Source organism: Dermacentor variabilis, chromosome 1 (assembly GCF_050947875.1).
Source record: "Dermacentor variabilis isolate Ectoservices chromosome 1, ASM5094787v1, whole genome shotgun sequence".
In the NCBI taxonomy this organism is placed as follows: domain Eukaryota; kingdom Metazoa; phylum Arthropoda; class Arachnida; order Ixodida; family Ixodidae; genus Dermacentor; species Dermacentor variabilis.
The window spans coordinates 31204619-31219478 of record NC_134568.1 but is presented as its reverse complement, the minus strand read 5'-3'; the positions used below and the strand labels follow the sequence as shown (position 1 = coordinate 31219478).

At 43.9% G+C, this 14860-nt stretch overlaps 1 protein-coding gene across 1 annotated transcript in view; it reads right to left on the bottom strand.

Moving 5' to 3' along the window:
* LOC142576220 (uncharacterized protein C05D11.1-like) overlaps window positions 1-14860 on the bottom strand; it is a 128997-nt gene that overhangs the window by 41340 nt on the left and 72797 nt on the right. The window contains exons 12-14 of the mRNA XM_075686243.1: window positions 10571-10714; window positions 7626-7802; window positions 2280-2382 (exon numbers count right to left, since the gene is read on the bottom strand). Of these exons, the coding sequence (XP_075542358.1) occupies window positions 2280-2382; window positions 7626-7802; window positions 10571-10714 (424 nt within the window). The remainder of the gene's footprint in view (window positions 1-2279; window positions 2383-7625; window positions 7803-10570; window positions 10715-14860) is intronic.

Sequence of the window (14860 nt, the reverse complement as noted above, 5' to 3'; positions counted from 1 at the left end):
CTGGTGGGCAACGCTAAATACTGCTGAAGTGAAATGAGATGCCCACATTGCATCGCCTGTAGCAGGGTACGGCAGCGCATTTAGATTATTGCCTACTAAGCATGCAGTATGTTACCAATGGCACTATTCACCATGCGCTGTAAAACAGATAGGTGAAGATGCTTATCACAATAGGTTTGGCGGCGATAGCTGTGAATGTGGCGTGCGATGACCGGGGCGGAGATTTACTGGTATCAGAATGAGAAACTGTGCATACAGTCGTTTTCACGTGAGATGGGCGGCTATATACTGTTCTCTATTGCATGCACCTAGCGCCTTTTCTTGTTTACATGGGAATTAGTGGCCAGGAAACGTATACGATCGCAGTCTGAAGGTGGGAACAGCGGCACATTTCGGTTATCGCCTATTAAAAGCATGCGCTACGCTTCCAACGGCACCAAACGCTGTGAAACAGATGGGTGAAGATGCTTATCGCAATAAGATTGGCGGTGACAGCTGTGAAGATGCTTATCATTCTTTGTAATTGCAATTTTCTTCCAAACCAATGACTGCAGGCTCAATGAATTTTTTTTCTTGTACTTTTTTCATGTACTTTTTTAAAAATCTTATGCATTGCTCCTTTGTCATCCCTCCCTTTTGTGTGATTATACTCTCATGCTAGTCACTTCATGTTGTACCCACTCCCCTGCTATAATGCTTCGGCGCTGCAGGGTGTACTGTAAATAAATGTAAATAAATGCTGCGTGCAAGGACCCCAGAGAAGATTTGCTGGTATCACAATGAGAAACTGAGTGCACCGGCAGTTTCATGTGAGACGGACGGGCGAGTATTGCGATGAAGCTGCTGCAGCGAGCAGCTATATACTGTTCTCGATTGGGTGTGCCCAGTATATTTTCTTGATTACAGGGGATCTAGCGGCCTGAAAACGTGTCACACAATTGCAGTTTGGCGATGTACTGAATGTTGGTGCCGAAAAATTGTGTGTTCCGGGAATGTATGAACCAGTAAAAAATGAGCGTAACTCAACTGGGGTCATCTTTTGTGTTCTTGATTGCAAATGTCGGCACCAGAAAAACATACGCAACGGGAACGTATCAATGAGGTTCTACTATATATGGCAAGAGAGAAAACATATGACATGACCATGCACATACAGTACATGTACACTTCACTACTCAAAGCATCATGTAAGCATGCAGTTATGCAGGGCACATTTCTGAGCAGTAATATAGTAGTGCACCTGCCAATGACTACCATAACAATGCTTGCCTTATACATGGGATGTACTGTGACATCAGTTATCTGAGATCAACCAACTAGCCTGACAGTCTATTCTGGTAACATGCACATATTGGTTACTGTGCACAAGAACAGGACGGGATGGAAGTAATGAAAGGTGCCTATCAGCGAGAGCCACAAGAGGGTGAGGTGTGAATGTCCTAACCTAACTCTATGTTAGAAAGTTGTTCTCAACTGGGGGACGCAGGCTGCCTGTGCCCCCCCCCCCCAAAAAAAAATAATTAAAAACTAGACTTTTATATTTAGCGATGCAAACCTTTACAGCTTGAAATGCATGCCACTCGCCTGCTGGATCAACTTAAAAAAAATTCATTCAGAAGAGTGTTCCTGATACTGCGCCCCACCATCATAAACCATTTACTAGTGTTGTGCAAATTCTGTAGTCTTCAGCCAGCTTTTTGGCAACTGTGGGCATCCAAATTGTTTCATGCACTTCACTGCTCTCTTTCCTTAATAACTGACTAATCATACTAAAATGAAAGTCCACCACCTTAAAACACAGCAATGAACATGCTGCGCTATTTTAGGTGCAACATATGGCAGGCATTCTTAGGTTTGACCAACGAAAAGAAATAAAAAAAGGCAGAGCGCAATAGTTTAGTACCAGCTAAAAGTAGAAACCAACTTTCCTTATTTTATGTTATGAACCTTGTGAAACTATGTGATCAAATGTACACCGTAGTGGACAAATGAAATGTGAACAAGAAATTACAAAGTAGAATACTTTCCGCAAGCTATAACTAGAGAGCACGATCATGCACTGTTACTTATCCAGTTGGCAAAAAATGACGTAGGCCTCACACTAAGCGTACAAGCCAAAATCACACCAATATTACATGAATTGGTGGAAACAGAAACAAAAAGCATGTCTTCTAGTTAACCCTAACTTGCTCACATTTCAATTGTTCACGATACGTTTACTGAACAGCCATGATTGGATGCTCTATCGACTGCCTACTGACGACAACATGCTTGTTCACCTGTTTTTGTCATGACCGGTGACTCATGAAGCAGCTCTAGAAAAAGTGGTATGTGCATGCGAAGATCCTGGGAGATACCACTTGTGTTGAGCAGGACAGTAAGCTGAAATTAAAAAAAAGACCCGAGGAAATTTCTGGAGCTCCCCTTGACAAAACCAAAGATGCTTCACTTGGGCTTGCAATGAAAGTGTTACAAGGTTTTGATAAACTTACATTCTCACCTAGCGCACATTATGCTGTTTTGCATGCTAGTTCACATGGAGGCAAGTTCTAATCATGCATTCGAGCTGAAATTCTTTGCTCAAGCTCACTCAAATTATCAAGTTCGTTTTACTTGGGCTGGACGGTTCTGTCTACCTGCGGGCTGTCAGAACCAGCTCGGATGATTTTGGCCTCGCTGGTCCCTGGCTAGCAGACGGGGGGAGGGGGGGGGGATGAGCGCTTGCCGCCATCTTTGGGGGGACTTGACGGATCGCAACGCAGGTGCTTGAGGACTTTTACCTTGCTCAGCCAACCGGCTATAGTTACCTTCAGATTGAACTACTTCTAGCGTTATCTTCTAAGGCTGTAACGCACTGTTCTGCCTTGCGAGGCAGTCCGATACGAGCCACGGCAAACCATTTGAACCTTTCTTTTGTGTGTGTGTGTGTCCTGTGAAGGCTTGTTCCCAGCCGTGAACAGTGTACCGCGCTCTCATGCATGCACGCTATCTGCATTGGTTTCCGTGCGAGTTGTATTCCGCGAATTTGTAGATGCTCATTCCCACTCATTGCCTTTTCAGTTCATCTTTCTCTGGTGGTATCCCTTTTCACATCTCTTGTGCATATGCGGTGATATCTTCTTTTTCTGCAGTTAGCGAAGGCATCGCAGCTAGCCCGTGTTAGCTCCACCTTTCCGTCGTATGCTTGGGTGGCAGCTCGAAACTGATGTGTTTTAACACTAGGCCGCTGATGTTAAAGGAATGCACTGATTGAGCAATGGCAACACATACATGCGCTTATTGCTCTCAAGATTGACCAATACTATTTTTCGTGTAAAACTTTTCGCTGGTCACAGGCGGCGTGCATTTTCATGTGCCAAATGCAGTCCCAGTTCCTTAAGCACAGGTGCAGAAAAAAAAAAAGCATATCAGCCGTAACAAACTTTCCGAAATCGAAGCCCATGCAAGTATCTCTGCACTAAATTTTATGCGTATAAGACGTACCCGTTACCCAGTTTTTTGGCGTCTTGGCGAATGATGACAAAACGACAACTCATCAACATTGCCAGTGGCCGACGTGATCACTGAGAGCAGGCATCCCCGGCTTTTGGGGATAGAATCACTTACATGCAATTTCATGTCTTGGCATTGGATGCGTTGAAGGCCGTTTGTTGCTCTGTGCAAAGTGATGTGCTCATCGTGCGTCCTGTGCCGAGTCACGTGAAATCTCGCAAAAGTGATCGTACTACCGTATGCAACCATATATTTTCAAGCCAGCAACACATAAATGGGGCGTCTATGCTAAGCGTGCGTTGGCCTTGCTGGCCGCTGTCATGCTGGTGGCATGTTTACATTTATCCCACGGCCAGCTGTCCTGGCGTTCAATTTTGCAAACTTCGGGCAACTTTGGGTTGTTCTGGGATCCCAGCCCACATGACTTTCAATCACGACTGGAACTAGCTGGCTGCCGTCTGGCTACCAGTGGGCTGACAGAACTATGTAAATCGAAGAGGCCCGCTACCTACCTTTCATTTTCATTCAATGGGTGTCGCTATCATATCATATAAAGATAAGCTGTGAAGCACGGGGGGTGTGCATCCCTACATCGCGAGGACAGCTCTGGGCTAGGAGCATGTGATTAAGGTCCACAATGGTAAGTACTTGGTAGCGCATTGCATCATCTGTTTCATCAACCCCTGAATGCGAACCACTGCTTCCTACATAGAGAAAGTACAGTTAAAGCACAATCTCAGTAAAATAGAAGTCGGTGGAAAAGGAAGTAGAAGAAAGGGGGTTAAACTGAGGGGCCAAATTTTTTTATTAATGACATGAGAAGCCAACAAACAAAGACACCAAGGGAAACATAGGGGACATTACTTGCACTTACTAATTGAATTAAAGAAATGATAAATTAATGGAAATGAAAGTGGATGAAAAAACAACTTGCGACAGGTGGAGAACGATCCCATGTCTTCGCATTACGCGTGCGATGCGCATTCCCCTGCCTGCGGCAGGTTGTTTTTTCATCCACTTTCATTGCCATTAATTTATCATTTCTTTATTTCAATTAGTAAGTGCAAGTAATGTCCCCTATGTTTTCCTTGGTGTCTTTGTTTGTTGGCTTCTCATGAGATGGAAAAGGAATTGTTACTTAAAGGGGCCCTGAACCACTTTCTATAGAAGTCGAGAAATGTGTTTCGTTAGAATATTTCAGAAATACTTTGCCGCATAAAGTTTTTCAATTCGTTCAGCAGAACTGGATTTATTGGCAATCAAACATACCATTAGCGGTGCTCCCGCACCTTCTTCAATGATTTGCACTGTGAAGGCTACAGCGGAACAGGGTATGCCCACAACACTCTACCTACTGAACGTCACCGTGCCATGCAGTTCAAACTTTATTTTGGATGTTCACGTAGACGCCACTATTTCTGTTTTAGTGCCTACAATGCGCCAAACACAATTGCCCTCAGCGAGCCACAGTGCACTCAGCCAGTGGACTCGTTGTGCCACCCCACAGTGGCTGTCGTATCTATTCTACGCAGCAGACTGCAGCTACATGCAGCTGCTGTGTTTGCTTTGTGCTGGACAGGGCTAGAGTGTGTGCTCGCGCTCATACGTCTGGCTGTGCTGCATGGTGCGGACTGGCTTTGTCCAGCACCAGCATTACCGACAGGTATTAGCCACATCCAACTTGCGCATATTGAAGTGCTATCACTCGCTCATTACGAAGCGAACTCTGCCAAGGTGTTTAACGAGGAGCGGCCTGGAGTGAGCGCACGCTGTAAAGTGTGTGTGTGGTCTGTCCTTAAGTTTCACATGGTTCAAGGCTAGTTGAATGTTCAAAACTACTCCAAATTAGCGAGACCTAATGGCTACGACACTGAGAAGCAGGGTGGCCAAAGTTTAATTGCTATGCGGGCAGCCTAGGCCGAGCGTGAGCAAACGATAGTTGGCTTCTTCCAGAAGCACATAATTATTATAGAAATTTGAAGGCAGATTTTCGCTTACTTTAGCCTGTTTATTAAACTGCATCGATAAATATACACAGCAACAATAGGAAGAAGCTCACTGATCCAAACACCCTTCTTGATGGATGTCAGCTATTAGCCAATAGCAGCCACGTATGGGAATCTGCTACATTACGAAATAAAGCATCCAGGAAAGAGTGAGGAGCGGGCTTCTGTTAAAAAGAGAGCATTTGAGGAAAAGGTGACTTTGTGAGCTCCACGTGACACACACGACTGCAAAATTTGGCTGAGGTGTTTGCAGCAGAGTATGCTACCCGTGGACCGTGTTTTTTCACCAATCCCGAGGGTTGGGCCAGGGCTTCACAGCAGCGCATGCTATCAGCAGACTGTGTTTTTTCATGATGCCCGAGGGTTGGTTCAGAGCCTCTTTAAACAGTCATGGTTGGTGCTGTTTTAAACAATCGGGAAAGGAGAAGAAGAAAAGATTGCCTTAATGGAGTCAAACATTTTTGTTACTGTAGGTAAATGCCACTAAAAACAGAACAAAACAAACATAAGCAAGTGAACTTCATTACGTCATTGTAGTGTACTCAGCATATACACTTTTTTGCGTGTATTGTCGGTGTGTGTGTTATCACTCACTCTGTGCTTGGGAGATTGTTAGCAAATTACATTTCTTTCATCGATCACGCTAGGCTCAACATCTCCAATGGTGAGACAGCGGCATCGGCATCATGTGCACGCTGTGGAGAAGCATCAGTTGACTATAACAACCTCAAGAACAGCTGCTTCCCTATTCACTCTAATGGCATTTGCAATGAGGCATCATACTCTAGTATGCAGCCATACTTGCAAACATCCTGTGTGATAAAACAACAGCCATGATAAAGAATGAGTGCAAAAGTTAAAGTAATGATTGAATATTCTTGATAGTACAGATAGCAAATGAGCTATGTTAACTATGTTAAATTACATACCCGCTCTTAAAGGGACACTAAAGAGAAAAATGATTCATTCTGCATCAGAAATTGCCTTTCTAGGACGCCAAAAACACCACTCTTACCACAATAAGATGCTTGGTAAACCAGAAAAACCGAAAGAATGAAAGACGGGTGGTCACGCCTCCTTGAAGTTCCTGCACCTGGTCGCTGTGACGTCATGAGTTTTGATGGCATCTTCTAGGGCCTACTTAATTATACAGCAGTGCAGATTGACTACATTGTGTTCTAAAGGAACCAAATATTAAACACGGCAAGTTTCGGGAACCTTTACTAAGCCAACGCGGCCCTAATGCGAAAACATACTTTGGAATCCCTGATGTCACACTGACGTACCGGCCTCGGGGTTTCGGCGCAATATTCAAATACTGATACTTCGACCTTCCTTTTCCTATCTAATAATCAAACTATTATTTTGAAATGACTGCATGCAGGGTTTTCAAAGAATGCTTTATTGGTCTCAACTGATTTATTGTTTCGCTTTAGTGCCCCTTTAAGTTTCAAGAAAACAAGCACTTTTAACAATATACTTTTCAATTAAGTAAAACTGTAGGTTATTTGCAGGTACTTGCAGGTCCTGTTGAGCCCACATGGGACATAGCGTAAATAAGCCAAATGATGAGCAAGGCTTACACAAATGCTACCGAATTCCAAGCAAATACAGATCTGACAACTTTTAAAGTTCGAAAAATACTGCCAGTCAATGCCTAAAAATACTAAATTTTGGTTAGAAATAATAGACATTTTGTTACTATTACTCCATATGTTAATTGCTTATAAAGTAAAATAATTCACAGACTTCGCTCTGTAAGAATGCTGCAAACAGGCACTATTCTCTATATTCAGTTAGAATAGTCTGTGTCCTCGACGGAAATGGCCACGAAGTTTATCAAGTAAATGTTCACATGATGGAGGCCAAAATTTCATTTAATGTTATACATGGGTTCAGTTGAACTTTTCGCTGGGCAGCGAGTATGCGTCTGAACAATCAAGCAGGTCCTAAATATCTCGCTCTGAAAATCGGGCAGCGACTGTATTTGTACTGTATTGGACTGTAAAAAAAAAAGGCAAAATCATTGCTGTCTATATAACAATCATAAACAAGCTCTAAAAATTAGGTATTTTATGATAAAATCGTACATGTTGGCACTATGAAAATACTGTAATGTGCACCCACCGAGACAAAGTTGGTCTTGAGATGGTCCAGTTCAAACCGGAAAGGAATTCCTTGAAGGCCAAAGGACATAATGCCCTTATCGCCATGAGCATTGCAAGCACGCAACAGACTATGGAAGCTGATGGTTGACACAGGCGGAACTTCCACAGCCAAGATCATCTCCTTCGGTGGCTCTTTCTGCATCAAATTGCCAGGCACAGTTTGCTCATGCTTTGTCGTTCACAACAAATATATGCTTGGAGAAATGTATTTCCCGAGAAATCTGGCCAGAACTGCTACCTATTGTTTGCAAAATATAAATTCCCATGGTTTAAACAGCTATTAGCATTAGTAAACCTACGTGGAAATAACTTATCTCATTGGCAGCACTTGGTTCCTGCTAGTACCTATAGACGTTAAATGGATACTCCAGAGGAATATTAAACTAACCGCTAAAGGAAACGCTTTTATAATATCAGAGTGGCCACTGCTGTTGTGAGAGGAGGCTTGGTAGGCCATAAAAGATGCAACTACAAAAGACTGAGCGGTGACACTGCCCCGAGGTTCCCGTGCCAGCTTGTCTTGACGTCACAGATTACGAGAGCATCTTTGGGTCCAATTGATTGTTCACAGTTAAAGGACTGTATTACATCATAAAGGTATCAAAGACTCGACCTAGCAAGTTTCCAGACTTTACCTGTGCCAAATTGGCACAAATATGAAATCCTCTGAAATCAATGATGTCACATTGACGTCCCAATGCCCTGCTTTCAGCACAAAATTTCAGAAAAAGGAGGGAAGTTTTGCCTTTACCTTCTCCAGCAATAATCAACCTGTTCCTGCCTTAAGGACAAACACAGGGTTTTGGAAGAACACTTTACCAGTCTAAGTTGATTCAGTTTTGCTCCTTAGTGTCCCTTCAACTGGCTGCACATAAGAATGGGCAAGTAATCTATTCCAACTACTAGTACGTTCCTGCTGAAACATTCTTACCTTATGTAAGCAAAATGCAGCAACTTGGCTAATCGTATGTTCGGCTAGTCGCAATAATCCTCTGCTTCACAGCAGCTAAAGAGCCACTCTCAGTTTGAACTGGAGGCAGTGTGTCTCAGCCGAACATGCTTCAACAGAGCAATGCCACAGTGGCTTCTACTGTATAGTAAAACCTCATTCATACAATTTGGGGAAAACATGCCAGAAAAAATGCACTAACCGAGGAAACATACAATCCAAAGTCAAAAAAACATTTGGCAGACTCAACTGTAGTTGACATTTATTTAATGCGAAGTGTAACATGAATCGTTTCAGCATGAGAAGCTGATGCATGCCGATCTGGTGGGGCCCAAGTGGCCAGAGACGCTCATTTCCATTTACATGGTTTCAGAAAGCTTACATTTATGCTCCGCGAATTCAGCCTGGGTCAGCAGCTTCTCCGGACAGAGCATTTTGGCAGGAAGTTCAGACATTCCCGCTCATTCAGAATCGTTGCAGCACAAGGCGCCAATGTGCATTGAATTAGTGGGGCCCCATTGCCCTCAGATGCGCATTGCAGATTTAAGATGGCGATGGGAGACCAAAATAAAATCAAACTAACAGGCAATGCTGGAATAAGATTCCACAATGCCGCCACAGCGAAACATGACACTTACTTCGCGTCGCCTGCAGCAGGGAACGGAGGTGCGTTTGGCTTATCACCTATTAGAGGTGAGTTTATACTTCCTATGCCACATGCTCTGTGAAACAAATAGGTGAAGATGTTTATCGTAATATGACTGGCAGAAATAGCTGCGAATGGAGACGTGCGACGACCTGAGAGGAGATTTGAAGGTACTGAGACAGGGAATTGAGTGCATGGTAGCATTTTCACATGACAACGGCAGGCAAGTACTGCAGGGAAGCTGCCATTGCGGGCGCCTACTGCTCTCGATTGCACGTGCCTCTCGCCTTTTCTTGTTCTAGTGGCATCTAGCAACCAGAAAACGTATCATAACATCACATTTTGGCGATACACTGAACGTTAGTACCAAATGATCATGCTTTCCAGGAATGTATTAACCAGTAAGAAAGAAGTGTATCTGTATTGGGTAATTTTTTTTCCATTCCCAATCGAGAATGTTGTCGCCGGGAAATTTTACAAAACAGGATCGTATCGAAGTTCTACTGTACTTTGCACGACTACAGCATGGTCATTCATACATTTTGACATCTCACAAAAGGCTGTTATTCACTAATGGTGTTTCAAGAAGTGCAACACCCTTAAATTGTTTTAGCTTGTGGGATATGTCACAGTGATATGCATGCGCTGCCTCTCCGTGGAACCACTATATGTCATAAGATTTACATTCTAGCATGCCATCAATGATGAAGTGATAAATTATGCTTGTAGAGCATTCCACATTGCCAATGCAAGACTAATGCTAGATGTTGTGCTGCCACCTGGCAGATAGAAATCCAAACAGTTTTGCAGCTTGGTAGCACTTTAGGTCTGAAGAGTCAAAACAAACACCTGCCATATTGTTACACAATAATGGCAACTACCTTGGAAGCGAAAGTCATGTGACAATAGCTTGGCCAGATATCGGGTATTTTTTTTATTATGGCATTTTACGTGCCAAAACCACTTTCTGATTATGAGGCACGCCGTAGTGGAGGAGTCCGGAAATTTCGACCACGTGGGGAACTTTAACGCGCACCTAAATTAAGTACACTGGTGTTTTTGCATTTCGCCCCCATCAAAATGCGGCCGTCATGGCCGGGATTTGATCCCGCGACCTCGTGCTCAGTAGCCCAACACCATAGCCACTGAGCAACCACGGTGGGTGGACATCAGAGCTGGTTGTGTGGATGGAACCAGCCGAACACATTGCAAGTGCTCTTTTTCAATCAGCTGAACATGAGGCCCCATTCCGAGCACTACGACCAGCCAAAGATACTAAAAGGCAAGACAATTTGCTGGCAGGACATGCCTCATTAGCCTCAATGGCCTTTTCTAGGGCTTCGGCTCGCTTCTGGAGGCCTTCATCCCCAAGCGCTTCTCGCTGACGCTGGATCCTCTGGCTCTCCGCATCAGACATCTTCCGCAGCAAGTGCGGGCTCGGCTCCCCAATCACCTGCATGGCAAAAATGAGTGTAAACGCGCTTGTAGGAGGATTAACAAGAAAAGTGCAAGCATGCACAGTGTCCTCATTAGGTACATCTTGAGCTTTAACTGTAAGAAGTCTTTATATTTCACATAATTTTCATGCTGATCCCAACTGGAGCAATCATAACAAACTTCCCAGCATTGACTACATCAATATGCATTGCTTCAACAATGAACTTAAAAATTTTCCTATGATAAAAAGGCTTGCATACGTCATAACTACAAAGAATAACTGTCTGTGTCATTGTATACAGAATTTCTTCAGGAAAAGCTGAATGGGACAAAAAAATTAACAGAAGCATTCAGCGTCATCAATGTTTTATGGCATTAAAGGTTTTTTTGAAATACTTTTCTAACTAATAAATTAATGGCCTCACTATTAATGAATGTCCCCTCACGAATTCCCTGCCGCAAAAATTTTTCAACTGCTTCAAGTATAACAGGAGTTAGAAGTAGTCATTGCACCCAAAATATTTTTTTTTTCATATTTTCCCCCATTTAAGATGCTCCTTCCAGTTCATACATCTGCAACACTCTCTCGACATGAGATGGGCACTCGGGTGCCTAGAACGAAGTCACTTGCAGAGACCCAGAGATGTAAGTGGCCAAGGAAGTTTTGGAGCAGCTCTGGGAGCAGCAAATTTGGCCCTTTGAAGCAGGTTTGGAGCAGTAAACGTGTTTTGGAGCAGCTTGGTAAAGGCCAATATGAGGGAAATGGGAGTACGTTTACCTAGGTCAACCAATCACAGGGAACCCTGACCATGAGAAGAAAATTCACAGAAGAATAAAAATGGGTTGGATCGCATACGGCAGACATCGTGAACCCCTGACTGTGGTGCTTCACTGTCTTCCTTTTTTCTGTCCCTTTTCAAGAAATGTATTTTGCGCCACAAAGTATACCTAGGAAATCTAAGCACCAACTTGCCCAAGAAGAAGTCCTTTTGGGAGCTTACCATTATCACTGAAAAGGAAAGTATACAATCAGTGCATTTTACTGGTGCTGACATATGGCGCAGAGACTTGGAGACGGACAAAGAAGCTTGAGAACAAGTTAAGGACCGCGCAAAGGGCGATGGAACGAAGAATGCCAGGCATAACTTTAAGAGACAGAAAGAGAGCGGTTTGGATCAGAGAGCAAACGGGTATAGACAGTATTCTAATAGACATTAAGAGAAAAAAATGGAGCTGGGCAGGTCATCTAATGCGCAGGTTAGATAACCATTGGACCATTAGGGCTACAGAATGGGTACCAAGAGAAGGGAAGCGCAGCCAAGGACGGCAGAACACTAGGCGGGGCGATGAAATTAGGAAATTTGCGGGTGCTAGTTGGGATCAGTTGGCGCAGGACAGGGGTAATTGGAGATCGCAGGGAGAGGCCTTCGTCCTGCAGTGGACATAAATAGGCTGATGATGATGATAGGCATATGAACAAAGGTGTTCCTTATTTAACTTTGCAGAACACTATTACGTTACAGCACATCAAGCCCGCAAGGCGAGCAAAACTCATGACAGGGAAAGATGGTCATCCACCTGACTGTAGCATGAAGCTGCTAAGGAAACACATACAGGTTTCTCAGAAACCACTATTAAGTTACATACTTGATGTGCCGACTAAATGTGGCCAAGAAAATACAACGATGGCTTTCTGAGAACAGCGCCCACTCTATTTTGATAGACTTGTGTTAATGATAGCCGTTTTTTTTTTCATTATGGGCAAGCAACTAGTATTAAATTTTAATGAACTAACATTTATTACCTTACGTAATGAATAAGGTGTCAATGCAAAAGTTGTGGAATATGCCAGGAAATGACCAACAATCACGTATACAGCGATCTAGGTCTTCTGTGGTCCTTTCTTTCCAAAGAAAAAAATAAAGAACAAGAAAAAGCCTTAAAAAAGAACCTCATGATAATTAATGCATCCCCATACCAGTAATAAAGTGATCTCAGATGTAAACATTATCATCTAGTGCAATGTGTATATTACGAACATGCAAACCTGGGCCACAGTCTCGTAACGGTTCGGAAAGCGAACAGTTACAAGATGGATTACTTGGCATTTGATAGGGATCGAAGGTGCGCCCCAAAAAGCGGTGAGGAAATGCGCAATAGCTCATTCCCAGTGCCCCTATTTGATGAGGTTTGCATAAAGGTTGATGCAATCTTTGGTGCGCAGCAGCGTTGTCATGGACACAACGTCTTTAAAACTTTTTTTTTATTTCTTGGACTTTTTTTCTTGTTAAAAAAGGTCTTCAAGAATCATTGCTTGTTTTTAATGCTGTTATCGGTCATTTGTCAACATGATCCACGCTTTCAATGACATCAATTAGGTAAACTTATACATTTAACTAATTAAACATATCCATGCAATATGACCGAGACATAGTCACAGTGGCCACCATGAACAACACCCATCAAGGTACAGTGAACGCAGTTGGCATGGTGCCCTGTGGTAATTTTTGATTCTTGGCGACCTTCAGTTAAGATAGCAGAATACCGCAGAATAAATGTGAAATGACATACGGGCCATTGGAAGTTTGCCAGGCTTTCACACCACAAGCTGAGAAAAAGCTCCAAAATATTGTTGAAAAGAATAAAGGGATAAAAATGTTCACTGGCGTTGTGGTCTGCCTTGTCGACCAATATTTTGAATAAGCTCGATTACTCAGGCTTATTCGCGGTTCCCCCACAGGCGCCATAAAGCCAACGTAAAATGGCAGCCGATATTTTGTTCGCTGAACAATGGTTTATTAAAATGTTTGGACTTTACCTGTGGAAGTTGGGTTGTCAGCATCACTGCTGCAAATGCAATTTCGGAGGCTTGCGGTTTTGCCGAACGTTTAATTACGACCACAATTTGGCCACTAAGGTTTACTATTATGAAACTTTACAACCTTGGCTTGCGTTGTGCGGTGGCAAGAGCTTGATTTTGTGTGGTGCACCCGGGCCAAAGGTAGTGTAGCCGGAGTGCAAATTTGAGTGAAGATTGTGGCTGCCATTGGATATTTGCAACCAAGAAGTTTCATGAAAACTAACAAGGTCTTTTACAGAGTGCCGCACTATCATCCCGGTAACCGGACATGGCGAATGTGTGAAACCGATTTAGAATGCCGCATGCACAGGGCGTTCGCCCATTAATCGATGCAGATGTACCAATACAGTGCAAAATCGAGTGCTAATATGTATAATGAAACTAATGAGCTACACGCTGAGCATACCGCACGACCTCACTCATTCAGCGCAGTTTTCCTTCCCGATTGCCCCCATGAGATGATGGCCAGTTCAAATAATCTTTAGCTGTTCCACGTATACGCCAACACATAGCACTTTAACACACCCACACTCCAAGGACGCCGACAATGAAATGGACTGCTTAGGCTTGCATTGCAGGGCTAAGCGCTAAGGAACGCATGTCTATGGTTGTGTATTTGCCATTGAACACGCCCATCCTGCTAAATTTGCCAACTTCATTTGAACTTAGTGTTTTGGCACAGGTTGGTGCAGCTTGATGGTTTAGCGCAAGATGACGCAACTGGCGCACCACTTTCATCCCTGACAGATCAATCAGTATACAGTCGAACCCGGATATATCGAACCCGCATATTTCGAATTATTGGCTATCTGGAACACACAGATTACCCCCTTGAAAATACTATGTAAAAGTATAGGACAATTGCGTAGTATATCGAATTCCATTTTCGTCTGACATTCGATATATTGAACGCCGCGCCTCGCCGCGCCACTGGAAGGTGCGCTTTTCCCAAAAACATTCGTGTCCGGACCTCAGGGGAAAACATTTCCGCAGAGTCAGTCAGTAGGCTCCTCCTCAGCGCATGCGCGGCCGTCGCCTAGCGACGGAGATGCAGAGCCTTTCCCCCGTTCTTGTGCCCCACCGGTGCGAGCTCTCTCGCTCCTCCTCTACCGCCGGCATGTGCATTGGGCAAGGGCATTGGAGCTCAGCGCAGAGAGTGCGCGGCATGGAGACGTGGCGACGTTTCCAAGCCACGCTTCCTGGGAAAAGGGAGAGAGAGAGAGAGTGAGGAGTCGGCACGGTCGCTCGTAGGCCAGGGGAGACAAGAGAGCCAGAGAGGGCTCAAAAAACGAACACAGCGCC